General features: G+C 48.9%; 2 protein-coding genes across 3 annotated transcripts in view; both read left to right on the top strand.

The window, feature by feature from the left end:
* The first annotated feature begins 1035 nt into the window (after positions 1-1035).
* LOC110286114 lies at positions 1036-4390 on the top strand. Of its 2 annotated transcripts, XM_021152577.1 has the most exons (6): positions 1036-1133; positions 1258-1368; positions 1709-1806; positions 2017-2115; positions 3812-3878; positions 4013-4390. In XM_021152577.1, exons 2-6 carry the CDS (start codon positions 1309-1311, stop codon positions 4241-4243), a joined length of 555 nt encoding a protein of 184 aa, XP_021008236.1. In that variant the 5' UTR covers positions 1036-1133; positions 1258-1308; the 3' UTR covers positions 4244-4390. The 2 variants fall into 2 exon arrangements, with proteins under 2 accessions (XP_021008236.1, XP_029328729.1); XM_029472869.1 differs by lacking the exon at positions 2017-2115 and having other exon boundaries at positions 1047-1133; positions 4013-4377.
* Positions 4391-11931: 7541 nt separating this feature from the next.
* Positions 11932-17953, top strand: part of Naaladl1 (N-acetylated alpha-linked acidic dipeptidase like 1) — a 10294-nt gene continuing 4272 nt past the window's right edge. The window contains exons 1-8 of the mRNA XM_021152416.1: positions 11932-12131; positions 12220-12392; positions 12467-12588; positions 12945-13067; positions 15220-15503; positions 15585-15689; positions 16170-16255; positions 16385-16504. Of these exons, the coding sequence (XP_021008075.1) occupies positions 11932-12131; positions 12220-12392; positions 12467-12588; positions 12945-13067; positions 15220-15503; positions 15585-15689; positions 16170-16255; positions 16385-16504 (1213 nt within the window). The remainder of the gene's footprint in view (positions 12132-12219; positions 12393-12466; positions 12589-12944; positions 13068-15219; positions 15504-15584; positions 15690-16169; positions 16256-16384; positions 16505-17953) is intronic.

The following is a 17953-nucleotide window of genomic DNA, read 5'->3' on the forward strand; positions in this document are numbered from 1 at the left end:
CAGCTACAGTGTACTTACATATAATAAATAAATAAATCTTAAAAAAAAAAAAAAAAAAAAAAAAAAAAAAAAAAAAAAAAAAAAAAAAAAAAAAAGCAAAAACAGAAAACAAAACAAAAAAACCCACAATGGCTGGGAGAGGGGAGAGGCGGTGATAATATTTAAAGGAACACTGCTGTTGTGTGAGTTGGAAATCACCTCCACCTGCAGTGTCAGCTGGGCACTGAGAAAGAAGCAGGGCAAAGATGGATGGCGCTTGGGCCCTTCGCTTACTGTGCTTTGTTTAGGATTTTGTCTGTCTGCACATAACCCAGGCCTTTACACAGTTGTTTACCTGAAAGTCGGCCTTAAATTCTTTACTTTCCTGCCTCCACTTCTCAGTACTAAGACTACAGCTATGCCTAAAATGTTCCTTTTTGGGGTGTAATAGAATTTTATACCCTGGAGATGGCTGTGAACTCTGGAGGTGACTCAAGGTGTAAAAACCTCAACCAAACAAGCCTGACAACCCCAAGTTTGTTCCTTGAAGTCACTGATGGAAGAAAAGAGCAGATGCTGAGAACTCTTCTCACCTCCACGCACAGAGCATGCGCACGCGCACCTGCGCCTGCTCACAGTGGCAATTAAGGAGCTGGGTGTATTGATTGCTTTTTTTTTTTTTTTTTTTTTTTTAAAATAGCTTTGTGCATCTTTTATTGTTTTTTTTTTTTTTTTTTTTTTTTTCTTAAAATAGCTCAGTAAGGAAGGATTTGTCTTGTCTCACAGTCTGAGGGTATAGTCCATCACACAGGAAGCAATGGCAGCAGGCCTTGAGGAATCTGGTCAAGTAGATACAGGGCGAGACAAATGCCCGTGCTCAGGCCTCTTTTTGCTTTTCATTCTGTCTAGGACCCGCCCATGGAGCAGAGTATCCTCCAAGAGGGGGTTATGTTCCTCAGTTAACCCTCTCTAGGAACTCCTTCAGAGGCATGCCAGGAAATGTGTCTCCTAGGTGATTGTAGATTGTCAAGGTGACAATATTAACCATCAACACTGGGCATCCCATATTGTACTTGCTGAGGGCTTTACCATCTGGGCTGGGCCTTGTTCTGGTGGTGCTGGCTCTGGCGCCTCTGGCTTGCTGAATATTGCTGGTAACGGGCTCTAGACCATCACTACTGAGATCAGTTCTGATCCCAAGAAAACCAAGCCTGTTAGAAAAGGCAAGCCAAGGGATTGGGGAAGCAGGATCATCAACCAGGTCTGTGTCTCCCTCAGTCTTCCGCAGGCAGGCAGAGTATCCACTCCAAGCAGGCCTTGAAAACAGCCATGCAGCCTGCTGAGCCACAGCTAGAAGAACCTAAGGACTCCGGGGAGCCCACTATAGAGGTGACAGCAAAGCCCTGGGGGCTCCCTCATCTACTGTTGACCCTAAGACAGAAGGCAAGGAAGATAGGCAGCTGCAGAAACTCTTCCTTAGGCTAGGCTAAGACTTGTGTTCCTGATGCTCAGACTCCTCGCTGTGGAGCATCTTGGGTCCTCAGCAGCTCAGTCCCCTCGGAAACAAACCTCATTTGTCCTGTCCTTTCCCCTGTTCCTCCCCGACCGAAGCCAAGGGCCACAGAGATCTAATTCCTCTAGAGAAGAGAGGTGGACAGGGGAGGGAGGGCTGGCTCTTGGGTTGGAAGCCTCATACCATTTCAGTCACCAAGGCACCTTCTCTGCAAAGCCATCTTCAGAGCCAGCATTGGATGAGCAGCCGGAACCTACTGTCACATTCCTGTTCACGCTCCTGAACACTCCGGAGCCCATAGACGATGAGACGACGTAAGGCTGCCTGAATGGTGTGTCTGTGCGTGAGTGGCTATTATTGAGGAACTTGAAAGACAACCCCCACCTAAAACCATTCAAACCTGTGCTAGGATTAAGCTTTGGGCTGAACAGCGGAAAGTCCACACGTGACTGATGGGGCTGGGTCTCAGGCTGGGAACACACAGCTGGTCTCCAGACCCTGAGGTCCGACTCTTACCTCCCCAGGGACACAGACATATATGAGAATCAGTTCATTGATGAGGATGACTGGGGCCCTAGACGGACCTCAGAAGAAATAGAGCATTTGCAAAGGGACTGCAGGAGGTGAGTTTCAGGGACAGACCAGTGGGGCAAAGTTTGCAGGACAGGTTGGGGAAGTCAGATCTAGTTCTTAGCCAAGGGCTTGGGCTGCTGCTGTGGCTTTGGGTCTCCGCTTTCCTTGAATTCTCTGGCTGTCTTTTCTGTTGTCTTTATTCTGTCAGGGCCGACTCTTAAGCACAAGTATCCTACAGGACCAGGATCTGTCCCACCCGTTAGTGACCATAGCCATGGCTGAGTGGCAGGAGTCTGATGCATTGAGCATTCTTAACTTTAACTGTCAAAGAACTAGATGGGTAGCTGGTGGTAGAGGGGTTCTGTTCTGTGATGTCAGCCAATGGAGCTGGGGGTCCATTCAATTCCTCCTGGCAACAGAGGTCAAGGATGGAAGTGATGGCTCTCCTCAGTGCTCCATGCCTTTGACCCTGGATCTGAACAATGCCTGTTTCCACTCACACACTTCTGGTACTGAGCTCTCAGGCAGGGCTGATTCAGGCTAGAAACTTTGAGAGTCCTGAACCAGGCCTTAGAGAGCTCAAAGAGATGGCCAGCCTTCTTCCCTGCTCCATGGAGACTGCCACCCAGGTAAGAAGCAGCCTGCTTAAGAAGAGTTGGCTATGGGTGAGTAGCTGTAACCCCAGCATTTGGAGATGGAAACAGGAAGATCAGGTGTTCAACATCTTCCTCTCTTTGAGAATTGCAGGCCAGCCTGGGCTACATGAGATCTTGGTATGAATAAATGAGGAAGGTTGAGCATGTAGATCGGGTGGTTAAGCATTTGCCTTTGAGGAAGCTATGCTTCAGATCTCAGTATTGTACATCTAGGTAAGACTGTGTGTGTCCAAAGTCAGCAGTGAGAGATGGAAAGAGAAGAATCAAGAGTTCAGTGTCCAAAAAATGCCGGGCAGTGGTGGCGCACACCTTTAATCCCAGCACTTGGGAGGCAGAGACAGGCGGATTTCTGAGTTCAAGGCCAGCCTGGTCTACAGAATAAATTCCAGGACAGCCAGGGCTACACAGAGAAACCCTGTCTTGGAAAAAAAAAAAAAAAGTTCAGTGTCTGCACTGGCTGCTCTTACAGAGGATCTAGGTTGAAATCCCAGCATCCACATAGAGATTCACAACTATCTACAACTTTAATTCCAGGGAATCTGCTCCCTCTTCTCACTTGCTGGGGGCACCAGACGCAGGGACAGACAAAACACTCATAAACTAAGTCAATCTTTGTTTGCTTTTCAAGACAGGGTTTCTCTGTGTAGTCCTGCCTGTCCTGGAACTCACTCTGTAGACCAGGCTAGCCTGTAATTTACAGATATCCACTTGCCTCTGCTGGGATTTAAGGTGTGCACTACCACTACTCAGTGGAGATAAGTAAGTCTTAGAGAAAATGCTGGTCCTGGTAGTCCACACTACATCCCAGCACCAGGAGGCTGAGGCCGGCAGGTCTGTGTGTCTGAGGCCAGTCTTGTCTACATAGTGAGTTCCAGGACAGCCAGGACTATGTGGTAAGACATTGCCTCAGAAATAACAAAAAAGAAAAAGAAGAGGATTGGTTTTTCTGGGCTGTTTATGCAGGTTATATGGGAGGACCAGTTTCCTCTGCAATGGTGATGTGGGAGGGAGGCACCAGCGACAGAGCTATTGCAGGAAGTGTGTGTATTTTAGGGGTTCCTGGGGCTCAGGGGGCTCTCCTTTCTCCTAGGCTTGAGGAATCACTGTACGCTAACCAAAGGGAAAACCTGGCCCTTGAAGAAAAGCTAGAGAACTTGGTGAGACCCTCAGCCCAAGAGCTATTCTTTGCCTTGGCTCCTCCCCACCCCAAGCCTTGCCCCTTTGCTCCTGAGGCTGAACTTAGTCCTGCTGGTTGGCCACCCACGTTAGTTCTTGTAACCCTTTGTCCTAGCCTACCGTGGTGTATGAGGACCTGGAGAGCATTCTGATCATCCCAGAGGAATCCAGGCTCACCCAGGAAACAGATGAAAACTCCCAAGTCAAAGCAGAGGGACATTCAAAAGAAAGCAAGGATAAGTCAGCAAGCAGAGGCCACTCAGGAGGAAGCAGGGGCTACCCAGGAGGAAGCAGGGGCTACCCAGGAGGAAGCAGGGGCTACCCAGGAGGAAGTCCAACCTCTTGAGCAACCGAAGAGGGCTCCTGGCCTGCACTACTCCTTTGACACTCCCATACCTTTGCCAGAAGCCACCTCATCCCCAGAAAATTCCACAGGAATGCTCCACCAGTCAGCCCCTCTTTAAGCCCCAGCAATAAAGATCACCACTGAATTGCAGAGCCTTGGGTGAGGTGGACATCCAGGGGATCTGAGAGCTAGGTCTCTGGACCTTCCTAACTCCCATAGTGCTGCCTTCAGACTCAATCAAGATTTCAGAGTACAGACTAAGGTTGCGAAGAACCTCTTTTGTAGGTCATGGGGTGTGGAGCAGGAAGATGGTAAGAATTCCCAAGGGTTTAGAGATGCATTTAGATTTGGGCTGTGACTGCTTAAGGGCTTTGCCTTTCAGTGTGTGCCCAGCCTGGGGAGCCTCACTAGGCTCCCACAATTCCTAAAGTGAGAGACAAAGTGTATGTGTGAAGGGAACACCTACCTACTCCTACGTTCTCTCTCTCTTTCTCTCTTTCTTTTTGTTTTTGTTTTTTTTTTTTTTTTTTTGTTTTTCGAGACAGGGTTTCTCTGTGTAGCCCTGGCTGTCCTGGAACTCACGCTGTAGACCAGGCTGGCCTCGAACTCAGAAATCCGCCTGCCTCTGCCTCCCAAGTACTGGTATTAAAGACGTGCGTCACCATTCCCGGCTCAGAAGTCCTACCTTCTAAAGCCTGGGGAGATGACTCAAGTAATGAAGTTCTTGTCACTCAAACTGAAGTACCTGAGCTGGAATCTCCAAAATCCACATAACGGTGGGATGCATAGCATGAGGAGAGGTCGTTATCCCAGCACTCCCAAGGGGAGATGAGAGGTAGAGACCAGAATCCCTCAGGTCAGCTAACCTGCTGGGCCCATGCAGTGTGGAAATAGCAAAGATACCTGGAGTGAGAATTTTTGGATTTGGTTTCTTTAAAAAAAAAATAGAAATATTGTAAGAATATGTTTTCATTTTAACCCAAGGTGTGGATATGGGGCTGCTTCAGTCCACAGCAGCTGTGATTTGCCTCATGCTCTAGCAGGGGCATGAATTTGCCAGCTGCAGATAGTTTCTGCAATTGTGTGATGGCATTTGGATTTCTGGGGACTTTTCTGAGGATATACAAGTGTTAAGGCTGCTGAGAGGTAGTGTGGGTGGGTGGTTGGTTGTTGTTGATTGTGATTTGTTAAGTAATTGTGAGTATAGAAGAAAACAAAAAGAAGAAATTAGATGTCCGGACAGTGATACTTGTCTCAGGGGACTTGACTTCCCTAATCCACAGGAAGTAGCCTAACTCCTGACTTTATTCACGGATGTCTCTGCACTTCTATCTTTTTCTCTAGTGTTAGGGGCTTGAAAGGTTATAAGAAAAGAGATGAAGAAGGGTGGAAGAAAGAAGAACCCACAAAGTAGCCAAGACAGCTCCGGATACCTGTCTAAACTGACAGCGTGACCTCCATGGTGTGGTTAAGAGAAAGCTTTGATTGTAGAGATGAGAGCGAGGACAGCCAGAGGCATTTGAAAGAGTCCGGAGCAGAGAGTGGAAAAAAGTAAACTGGACACAACCAGGGCTATCTATGAGAGAGGGGAACTCGCAGGAGATAGAGTAGCATAGTGAAAGGGGAGGGAGGGAGGGAGGGAGGGAGGGAAGGGAGAGAGAGAGAGAGAGAGAGAGAATGAGCATATCAAAAATAGCAGGGATAGCAGGGGGCAGGGGGCTGGAGAGATGGTTTAGTAGTTAAGAGCACTGGCTGTTCTAGAGGACCTGAGTTCAATTCCCAGCAACCACATGGTGGCTCACAACCACCTGAAATGGGATCCAGTGCCCTCTTCTGGTGTGTCTGAGGACAGCAACAGTGTACTAGTATACATAAATAAATCTTAAAAAAAAAAGAAAAAAGAATAGCAGGGTTATAAGGAGAGAGAAGCTGGGGGAGGAAGCCTGTGGTGAAAGTCGATTGCATCCTAATCCATTTTAGAAAATAATCTCTTAATGTTATGGAGCCTGCGCTGGACTTCCTCTCTAATCCTCCAAGAAAGCTTCCTGAGGACAGGAAACCCTAGAATGAGGGAGCATGGGAGTCGGGCCACCTCTTCCTGCTCTTGGACCTGCACCACCAACCTGAAGGAGTTCCCTGCTTGTGGCTCCTCCTCCAGCCACCCACAGTGTAGTGAATCAAACCCAAGGCCTGCTGGGCTAGGCACGCACACACTAACACAGCGAAGCCCCTCTTGCCTCTGTATAACTTTGAAGTACCCTGGGGACTGTTTCAAGCACAGTGGCTGAGGGGACACTTGAGCGGGCACATCTGACCCTGATTCAGCTTAGGCTGAGCAGAACTCACACCTTTAACTCTACAGTCCACCTCTTCAGAGGCCCCATCTTCATCTGATGGTTGCAGGGGGCTCCCAGCTTCCCCTGAGAACCACTTCCTGCCAGTCCTTGACCAGCGGCCCGGTGGTACAGTGAGCCTTAGTCTCCCTAAGGGAAGCATGCGGTAACAATGTTGACCAGGGATGCTTTGGCCAACAGTTCAATGGTGAAACTACTTATCAGACTAAGGACATCCTTCCACATTTATTAGAGACTGATTTATTGTATATAAAACATTTCCCAGCTGGGCGTGGTGGTGCACGCCTTTAATCCCAGCACTTGGGAGGCAGAGGCAGGCGGATTTCTGAGCTCGAGGCCAGCCTGGTCTACAAAGTGAGTTCCAGGACAGCCAGGGCTACACAAAGAAATCCCAATATATATAAATTTTCCCCAATTATATTAAACCTATTCCCACCTCCTTTGTGTCTACATTTGTCAATTTAGATTGGCTCAATCTTGAAGTATAATCCAATAGGACTGGAGACTAAATACTTTAAAATAAAGTGTTCATAGGTCTTTTGGACCGTTAGATTGCTTGATATTACTAAGGAAGAAAATTTCCAGAGGTCCTGGGTTCAGTTCCCAGTAACCACATGGTGGCTCATAACCATGTGTAATGGGATCGAATGCGCTCTTCTGGTGTGTCTGAAGACAGCTACAGTGTACTCATATAAATAAAATAAATAATTCTTTTAAAAAAATAAGGAAGACATTTTGTTTTAATTAAGGGGGAGGCATGTATGGCACAATGCTTGTGGAGGTCAGAGGACAAGTCTGTAGAGTTCTCTCTGTTCACCTTTATGTGGGCTGCAGGGAGCACACTTAAGTCCCGAGGCGTGTATGGCTAGCTGAACCATCTCTCTGGCCTGCAACCAATTACTGATGGTGATTTCCAGCTCTTGTCAGCTTAGTCAGGAGGAGTCCACAGCACATCCTCTTCTCAGGAGTTCACAGTCAGCAATTACTGATTGTTCCATCCCACTTTTATGTAAGCAAGCCTCTTTTTCTGACCATGGCATCATTTTTATAATTGTTATTATTCAAATATCTTAGTTTCCCATTGGGTGGGAACTCAAACTCCAGAAACTCACAATCAAACGCCTTGTTCTGCAAATAAAGGTTATTTTCCTTGCCTAGTAAGAAACAAGATGGAGCTTAGGAACAGACAAGACTGAAGTGGTCTGTATCATGCTTCTCTCTTTTAAAGCAGAGTAAATATAGACTGAGGAAAACTCTGGAAAGGTCGAGGGGTTCTTGGGAAGGAATACCTTAACGTAAGGTATTCCCTCACGAGCAGACATCATTGTAACCTGACTGCCTCATTCCCTCTGAAAGCCCTCAGGCCTGGGAACCCAGGAACGTAGGCTTTTAGGCACTACCAAGGCTGCTGGGCTGCTAGCAATCAAGTGAATTAGAGAGCCCCCAGCTAGCTTTCAGGCACAGGAGTATAGGTGTCCCTAATCCCCCTGGCCCTCCAGTTCCCAGCTTGTGATGCTTAAACTCAGTCCCTGTGGCCACTCCTGTTGACACTGCCTGGCAGTACCAGCCTAAAAGTTGTTCAAACCCAAGTCCCACAGGGAAGCTGTGATGGTTTTACAAGGTCTCTCAGTTTACACACAGCTCCCCCAGATTTGGTAGTCCAAAGAAAGTTTTGTGTGTGCTAAAGCACCATGTACAATCCTCCAGACCCCACTGTCCTCAAGACACTGGGCTGAGAGACAAACCTTCGTATGTCCCATCTGGTGCCATCTCCTGGGAAGTGCAGAGCCAAGAGATGCTGGACATCTTCGGAGTGAGCATGGGGCTGCAGCCTCATCCCTGTTCTCTGTTCTAACCACATCTGTGGGACCATGACTGGACAGACTTTGTCTGTAGCACAGCTGATGATAGTGCATACCTCATAGGCTCTAGCTGGGTCCAAGGATTCAGTGTGATATATCCTAGTGAATTATGGTTATCAGCCCACTGTCTGGCTTGAAAGGCCTAGGGGAAACAAGTTTGTTTTGTTGTTGTTGTTGGTGGTGGTGGTGGTGGTGTGTGTGTAATATATATGTATGTATGCATGTCATGTGCACATGTATCACATATATGTGTGTGAATGCTTGTGCACAGGAGTAGGAGGGAGTAGGACCTGCTGAGTCACACCTACTGGGCTGTGCTCCAGGTCCCAGGGTGGAGGCTGACCTCAGGTGGGGACATGGACTGCTTGCTCTGCAGTGATACCAAGAGGACAGGGGATGAGCCAGGGCTAGGAGGCTGAGCATCAGAGCAGTGACCTGAGAAGCAGTGGTCAGCTGTGGGCTGGGCAGGGAGAAGGCTGTGGGCAGGGAGAGGAGAGGGAGCTGGCAGCATAGCTCAATGACTGATTACGTTTTTACCTTTTACCTGTGTTTGATTTCCTAATGAAAGGACTAACCCTACCACCAAAGGTTATCTCCTGACTTGCACATGCTTGCTGTCGTATGAACACATACATCTAAATAAGTGAGGTTTGGGGGAGGGCATTGTTTTTGGTTTGGTTTGATTTTTGATTGGTTGGTTGGTCTTTTGAGACCATGGTTTCTCTGGGTAGCCTTGGCTGTCCTGGAACTAATTCTGTAGACCAGGCTGGCCTGCAACTCACAGATTCACCTGCCTCTGCCTCCTGAGTGCTGAGATCAAAGGTGTGCATCACCACTGCCTAACCCAAGTAACTAGTATTTTAAAGGCAGAGAGAAGAGGATATAAGACTGTTATCTGTGGGCCCAGCCAGGACAACGGGACAGAAGGGCCTGTTTTATGACTTGACAATGCTTAAGATGGTTTTCTGGTTGTGCTCAGAGAGATCATTAGGAGTTGAAGCTAGATCCAGCTGCTTGCTGAGGTCTAAACAGACATTCCCAAATGTAAGGCTTGTTCTATACCTTCTGTGCCTGATGCCCCCCAGTGTCATGTGACACTCCTGCACAGGCACCAAGTGTAACCATCATGTGTCTTTCCCCAAAGAGGATGAGGGGTCACAGGCTGAGCCAGGAGACAGAGAAGGGAGAGGAGCGTGGTGGCTGTCCCACCAGAGATGGGGGTGGGGTGGAGGGAGCTCACCTCACACGCTTTATCTCTCTCCAATGCTCACAGTCGAGAATGTTCAGTGTCCAGTCAGGCAAAGTGTCCCAGTGTCTGTGGAAGTGTGCACACCAAATGATTCCAACAGCTAGAGCTGATTTCCTCCTTGTTTATAGAGCATTGTATGTGCATCAGTGTGTGTGTGTGTGTGTGTGTGTGTGTGTACATGAGTGCATGTATCTGTGTAGGTCAGAAGTCAGTCAGTATCTTTATTCATCACCTTTAGGATTTATTTATGTGTATGTGTATGGGTGTTTTGTCTGCATGTGTATCTGTGCGCTGTGTGCCTGCTGGTGCCTGCAGAGGTCAGAAGAAGAGAAACAGATCCTCTGGAAGTGAAGTTAGTGGTGACTGGTGCAGAGCCACCATTTTGGTTCTGGGAACTGAACCTGGGTCCTCCACAAGCTGAGCCATTCCTCCAGCCCCTCCGTCTCACTTTTTGAGATAGGGTCTTTCCCTGAGCCTGGGGCTCTCTGATTTGGTGATATTGGCTGGCCAGCAGACCCTGAGGATTCCCGCTCCACTTTCCTAACCCTGGGGTAGGGGTTATAGACATAAGCTAGCATGCCCAACTTGTACAGAAAGAAGTACTGGGGATGGGACCCAGGTCCTCAGGCTTGCACAGAGGCACTTCACTGACTGAGCCTTCTTCTCAGCACTTCCTATTTTAGACAGGGTCTCATAAGGGCTGCCTCGAACTCACTGTTTCCTAGGTCTTGAGCTTCCAGTCCTCTTGCTTTCACCTCTAGTGGGCTGTGCCTGGCTTGAGGTGATTTCTCCAATGCTGTACATACAGATGTGGTTCACCATGCTCTGAGACACAAGCCAGACACAAGCAAAACTGCACTCACTCTTGTCTATGTGTCTGCCTGTGCCTTCAAATGTTCAAAGAATGAACTCTTTCCAGGACAGGGTGTGGCTATGCCCTGGGTGTCATCAGACCCTCTATGGCTCAGTTTATCATCTAACCTTAGCAACTAGTTCCTCTTTAAGGAAGGCATGTGCTCTCTAAATTGGCAATCTTCTGATAAGACCCAAGGCCATCGCCTGGGCCCTGATAATCATCAAGCCTGTGTCTCTCTCAGGCTGGACTTTGCTTCCCCAGGGCCCAGAGCTGAGTGAGTAAGGGAGGGTATAGCAGAGGAGGGAGTATAGCGGATGGAGGGGGAGGGCAGTGGGATTAAGTGGGTAAATGGAAGAATGGAAGGGGAAGGCGGCTGCATGAGAGGAAGATGGATAAGCAGCTGGATGGTGGAGGAGGATGGGAAGGAGGAGGAAGTGGTGGTGGAGGAGAAAGAGGATGGTGGGAGGGACAGATAAGATGGATAAGGACAGACATGGTGGAACAGCCTCTAATTCCAGCTGAAAGGGTTTTCCTGCCTGGCAGATGTTTGTGAGTGTGTTACTAGCCTGATCTACAGAGTTGTAGGCCAGCGCAGGCTGCAAAATGAGATTTTGTCTTTGAAAAAAATAAAAGAAAGGATGATGGGTAAATTCCACTTTGGGATGGTGAGTCTTGCTCTGCCCGGGGGATGTAGGGTTCCTGATTTAGCTTGTACGGTGGGCTCCCCCTTTAAGTCCCATTCCTCCCACAAGGTGGACTGTCTGAGGGACAGAAACAGACGGTCCTGCTGGGCTTCCCTCCTTTCATGCTATGACACTGGGCTAAATATCTCTATAGCAGCGGCATCTTGCTTCATGAAGACAGCAGCATGGTTTTGTAAAGTATCACCACCATTTTCTAGCAAAGAAAATGGGCTCAGAGAAGCTAAGGGAATTGTCTAACATCACACAGCATGTCTAACAAAATGACATCATTTGAACTAAAAAACTGACTCAAGCCAGCAAGATAACAGTCAGGGACTGACCAACCCCAGTGAGGACCCAGCAGGTAACGGTGCTCACAGTGGGGCAGTCACAGGGCCCCGTATGCACTCAGGATTCTGACTTCCAGGCCTGGTATGGTATCAGTTTTGCAGGGAGACCTGGAATGGACCACCCCCTTTGCCGGCAGTGTGTCCCTGCATCTTCCTGGTTCCTTCAGAGAAGGCCAAAATGTGGTCCAGGTGTCCACTCCCTGCTGATCCTGCAGGATGTCCTGGCTTTTCACCATAGGGCAAAGGAACATCACCACCCATGAGTAATGGTTAACCAACCCGGCACCCCATAAATAAGGAATCTCAGCCAGGACTGCAGGGCTGTTTCCACAGGATGCACTGGGTGAAAATACTAGGGGTGGCCGTAGGGGCCGCCGCGCTCTTGGGGCTGGGGATCATCCTTGGGCACTTTGCCATCCCCAAAGCAACTGGCCCTCTGACCTCCAGTACTTCAGACTCCCAGGACCTGGACCTGGCCATCCTTGACTCCGTAATGGGACAACTAGATGCCAGCAGGATCCGAGAGAACCTTCGGTGAGAAGTAGGTCTGCTCAAACAAATCCCTGTTAGCTAGCCAGAGGTTTCCACTGATACATTCCACTCTCCCTCGCACACCCTGCAGAGAACTCTCCAAGGAACCACACGTGGCCACCAGCCCTCGGGACGAAGCCCTGGTGCAGCTGCTGCTGGGGCGCTGGAAGGATACGGCGACTGGGCTGGACTCAGCCAAGACCTATGAGTATAGGGTCCTGCTCTCCTTCCCCAACGCAGAGCAGCCTAACAGCGTGGAAGTCGGTGAGGTCAAGTCCGGGAATGTCGGGTGGTGAGAGCACTGCCTGGTGCAGTGCTGACTCTGTCTTCTCACTCAGTGGGCCCCAATGGAACAATCTTCCACTCCTTCCAACCCTTCGAGAAGAATCTGACCGGGGAGCAGGCGGGGCCCAATGTATTGCAACCTTATGCTGCCTATGCTCCCCCTGGGACTCCAAAGGTGAGCTGGGGACCCCCTCCCCCCACATACTACGATATTCTAGCTCTCCTTGGTTCTCTCCCTCCTCACTCGGAAGCAGGGGCATCTGAGGAGTTCTTCAAGTGGAGCCTCAAACCCCCTCCACTGATCTTGCCCAGGTTGTTTATTCCTATCCTCCATCAGTCATGGTGGTCCCTGCCCAAAGTCTTGTATGGGACATGAGATAGAGAAGAGGGTAACCACCTTTAAGGTACATACAGCTTTGGGTAAGGTGGGGAGACAGGAACAAAATTCTTGTGGCTGCTACTCCATCTTTGTACCCCTTTGTTACCTGCCTTTGGGCAAACCTGGCTACAGATATCTGCTTTCCGGATCAGGGCCTCCTTGTCTATGCCAACCAAGGTTCAGAAGAGGACTTTAAGGAGTTAGAGGATCAGGGAATCAACCTCGAGGGCACCATCGCTCTGACTCGCTACGGGGGCGTGGGACGTGGGGCCAAGGTGAGTAGCATTCACCAGGCAGGGATCTGGGTGAAGGGCCAGCAGTGGACAGGACATCAGGAGGAAGGGGACAGAGAGGAAGCAGCTGGGGTGGAAAGAGGTGGAGCATTAGTGTCACCTGATACCACAGGGGCCAGCAGGAGAGGCAAGAACCCAGGCCAGAGGCTCTTGATTCTGAATTGTTTCCCAGCTCCTTCTCTTCTTTCTTTAAGACAGGGTCACTCTCTATAGCCCTGGCTGTCCTGGGACTTTGTAGACCAGACCCAGAGACATCCGCCTACCTCTGCCTCCAGAGCACTGGGATTAAAGGCATGCACCACCATGATTGGATATTTTTGGAATTTTTGTTTTGTTTTTCTTTTTTTCTTTATTTTTTTATTTATTTTTTTTAAAGATTTATTTATTTATTACATGTAAGTACACTGTAGCTGTCTTCAGACACTCCAGAAGAGGGAGTCAGATCTCGTTACGGATGGTTGTGAGCCACCATGTGGTTGCTGGGATTTGAACTCTGGACCTTCGGAAGAGCAGTCGGGTGCTCTTACCCACTGAGCCATCTCACCAGCCCCCCTTTTCTTTTTTTCAAGACAGGGTTTTTCTGTATATCCCTGGCTGTCCTGGAACTCGCTCTGTAGACCAGGCTGGCCATGGACAGTGGTCTGCCTGCCTCTGCCTCCCAAGTGCTAGGTGTCTCTCCACTACTGGTGAAATTTTTAAAATGTTTTAAAAGTTCTTCTTAAACCTTCTTAAAAAAACACTTATTTATTCATTTTATTTTATTTATTTTTTGTTTGTTTGTTTTTTGTTTTTGTTTTGTTTTGTTTTGTTTTTGAGACAGGGTTTATCTGTGTAGCCCTGGCTGTCCTGGAGCTCACTCTGTAGACCAGGCTGGCTTCGAGCTCAGAAATCCACCTGCCTCTGCCTCCCAAGTGCTGGGATTAAAGGTGTCCACCACCACTGCCAGGCCTTTTTTTTTTTTTTTTTTTAATGATAAAGGACCTCAGAGTTTGTTTTGTATGTCTGTCTATGTGCCTGTCTGTGCATGTTTATATTGTGTGGGTACATTTAGTGGCCAGAAGAGGATGTCTGATCCCTTTGAGATGTAGTTACAAGTTACAACATTCATCTTTTTTATTGTTGGTGGTGTTTTTGTTGTTGTTTGTCTGTTTGTTTGTTGAGACAAGGTCTCTCTCTATAGCCCTGACTATCTTGGAACTTTCTGTGTAGACCAGGCTCTCCTCTAATTCACAGAGACCTGCCTCTGCCCCCTGAGTACTAGGATACAAGGTATGCAAAACTGTACCAGCAATATGGTTTGTTTTTGTTTTTGTTTTTTGTATTTGACTTACTTCACCTAGCTCAACATTTTAAGGTTTCTTGAGGTTGTTTGAAAACTTTATTCCTTCTCTCCCCCCCCCCTTTCTTGCTCTTGCTCTGGCCTCGCTCACTCTGGCACCCGCTCCCTCCCCTCCCTCTGAGGGATTTTATTCCTTCCCAAGGTGGAGGAGCATCCCACTGTTGCACTGGGGGTGTGCTCAGTTGGTAGAGTGGTTTCTTGGCATGCACAAGGCCCTCCCTAAATTCTAGTCCCAGCAGCCCATAAAACTGGATGTCCTAGCACTGGGGAGGGAGAGGCAGGAGGATCAGAAGTTCAAGGCCATCCTTGGATACTTAGAGAGTTTGTGGCTAGCTACATTACATAAAACCCTGTCTCCAAATATATCTATATATCTTCTTATTTATCCATTCATACACTGGTACACGGATGGACATTTGGGCTGCTCTCATTTTGCTGAGACTAATGCTGCTATGAAGGGTGAGCATCTTCTTTTGTTTGAGACTGAGTCTCCCTCTGTAGGCCTGGCTTAGCCTCAACTGCACAACAGTCCTTCTGCTTCTGCTTCCTGAGTGCTGGGATTGCGGGCTTTAGCCACCAGAGATGACTCCCGTCTCACTCTTTTGTATACCTGCATAGTATTCCACCACAGGATACCTAGTGGCCCAAGAAGTTCTGTCATAACTGTTTTGGGCAAACATCATCTTGCTCATGGGAAGACAGCAATTTTGATTTCCATGTAGAGAAAGGAGGAGGAGGAGGCATAGGGCATGTCCCCATCTGTCACTTACACATAGCTTGCTCTGCCTTCTCTAGGCCATTAATGCTGCCAAACATGGAGTTGTCGGAGTGCTGGTGTACACGGACCCTGGTGATATCAATGACGGGAAGAGCTTGCCTAGTGAAACTTTTCCAAACTCCTGGCGGCTGCCTCCTTCCGGTGTGGAGCGAGGCTCCTACTATGAATATTTTGGGGACCCTCTGACCCCCTACCTTCCAGCCCACCCCTCTTCTTTCCGCCTGGATCCTCACAACACCTCAGGATTCCCCCCAATTCCCACCCAGCCTATCGGCTTTGAGGATGCAAAAGATCTGCTCTGGTGAGCCTGTGCCCAGTGTGTCCTGACCCTAGACACCTGTAGATGCCGAAATCACCCTCACAGACACTCTCTCCTCCCCAGTAACCTCACTGGAACCTCTGCCCCTGCCTCCTGGCAGGGGGCCCTGGGCTGTGAGTACAAGCTGGGACCCGGCTTTGGGCCGAATGGAAGCTTCCCTGCTGGGAGGTGAGGCAGGGCATCTCTTCCCTCCCTTTCCCCAATTCCCTTCTTCCCTTAATACCTCCTTATCCAACATTCCTTCTTCCCTCTTCAGGGTGGTCTCCCAGCCCTTTCCAAAATGGCTTAGTCTTTGGGGATTCCTCACTGAAAGGAAGTGACCCACCAGACCCCATGGGGTCTCCCTGCCCCTCACACCCACTTCCCAGTTCAGCTACTACATGCTGGGACCTGGAACATGCTCCAGGACCTGGGCAGTGCACTTCTGGCCACTGTCAGCTTCCTCATCTGAGCATTCCTGGCTAAAAGGTGTCCCCTCTTCCCAAGCTAAGGAGACAGAGAGCAGGCTTTGTTTCCTGCCTTTCTTGGTCCTGCTGGGCAAGTACCTGATGGTGTCACCTCCCCTCTCTTGACTTCATTTTCCTCTGAGTCTGATAGGAGGACAGGAGAGGGCTTATGTTCTAATTATATCCTTCATCCCACCCCTAGTGAGGTGAAAGTGAGTGTCCACAACAGGCTGGAGCTGAGGACTTCTTCCAATGTCCTGGGCATCATCCAGGGGGCTGTGGAGCCTGGTGAGCCTGTTTGTACTGAGCCCCACCATACTTGAGTCTTCCTGGGTCCTGCCCTGGTTACAGCCCACTTTGGCCTGCCTGCCCTCTGCTGTCCCCTCTCTGTCCCTCTGACTCCGGTCCTCCCTTCAGATCGATACGTGATCTACGGAAACCACCGAGACAGCTGGGTACACGGGGCAGTGGACCCCAGCAGTGGCACTGCTGTCCTCTTGGAGATCTCTCGAGTCCTGGGGACCTTGCTAAAGAAGGGTGAGGCCATGCTCTCCTCTGGTTACTCCCCCAGAAGCCCCAGAGTCATTTCCTGCCCATTTCTTTAGTTTCCTTCATCTCCAGGGCTCACTTGAACCAGGCATGAGCCTTGGAGGCATTAGTACCTGGGTGCCAGCCCCTGGCCTTTGGAGCCTCGGAGCTTATTAACAGATAATTGATACATGCAGCCATCCCCACGAGTCTCCTATGTGTCCTGGGAAAGTCAGGCCCCACAGGCTGTGAGCATGATCCATCCAGGCTTTGCCCATAGACTTTGCCCATAGGCTTTGTTTTGTAAACCAAGCCTATCCGTTTTGGTGACATTCCAGCACTAGAGATCCTCAAGAGAAAGAGTGCTGGATCATCAGAGCAAGGGATCATAGCTAGGGCAGAAGCTGAGCATCCAGGGACAGTCAAGGTAACGAGAGGAGAGGGCAGAAAGGAGGTTGAGGGCTTCTGTCTCTGGGCTAGAAGACATGAACTGAGATGAACTGGAGGGCTGTTAGCAATGATGGAAGGCCAGATGTGGCCAAAACCAGCAGAGGAGGGCAGGTGGTCAGCTGGGAGCAGCAGGTAGATCGCTGGAGGACTGTGTGCCAGTCTAGCCTACTTGGGAGAGTTTCAGGCCATGGAGCCCTCATCTCAACAAACAAACAAAAAACCCCAAGGGTTACTTGGATATAGCCAATCTTTTTCTTATGCATTTATTATAACTTAATCTCTCAGGTATAGAAAGAATCTAAATAATGGATTTTCTATGTAGATTGTCAGATATTACTAGTAAATATTATGGAGTGTAGGCCTTCTAGAAATGAAAAAGATGCCTGGCAGTGGTGGCACACGCCTTTAATCCCAGCACTTGGGAGGCAGAGGCAGGTGGATTTCTGAGTTCCAGGCCAGCCTGGTCTACAGAGTGAGTTCCAGGACAGCCAGGGCTACACAGAGAAACCCTGTCTTGAAAAACCAAACCAAACCAAAAACAAAACAAAAAAGCAACAAAACAAAAAACAAAGTAAGAACCAAACAATAGATCAGATGATCCAGCTGCAGTCAGAAGTGCAACAAAACAAGGAGCTGAAGGAGCACGGAGCTGATAAGGGGCAAGCAATAGAGTCTCAGGGGTGTGGCTGGGGACAGTGGGCTGGTAGCCTGGAGATGGAAGCCAGGCTGCTGGATGCTGTAGGGGGTTGGGGTGGGGGTGGGGCTGGTTAATTCATGTGCCCCTGGAACCTACGCTGTCTGGATTTGAACCTGGCTATGCTGCTTACTGGCTATGACCTTGGGCAAGACATTTAACTTAGTTAATTTATTGGCTCTATTTCTTCAACTGTGAAGTGGAAAGACACTTTATTTATTTATTTATTTATTTATTTATTTATTTATTTATTTATTTATTTATGGTTTTTCAGGACAGGGTTTCTCTGTGTAGCCCTGGCTGTCCTGGAACTC

This window comes from Mus caroli, chromosome 19, assembly GCF_900094665.2.
Source record: "Mus caroli chromosome 19, CAROLI_EIJ_v1.1, whole genome shotgun sequence".
NCBI classification, from domain to species: Eukaryota; Metazoa; Chordata; class Mammalia; order Rodentia; family Muridae; genus Mus; species Mus caroli.

Excerpts from the sequence above, each read along its gene's own strand:
- LOC110286114 (XM_021152577.1), top strand. The coding sequence starts at position 1,309 with ATGCAGCCTGCTGAGCCACAGCTAGAAGAACCTAAGGACTCCGGGGAG. Across the intron at positions 2,116-3,811 it reads TTGCAAAGGGACTGCAGGAG|GCTTGAGGAATCACTGTACG; the intron begins GTGAGTTTCAGG and ends CCTTTCTCCTAG. Across the intron at positions 3,879-4,012 it reads AAGAAAAGCTAGAGAACTTG|CCTACCGTGGTGTATGAGGA; the intron begins GTGAGACCCTCA and ends CCTTTGTCCTAG.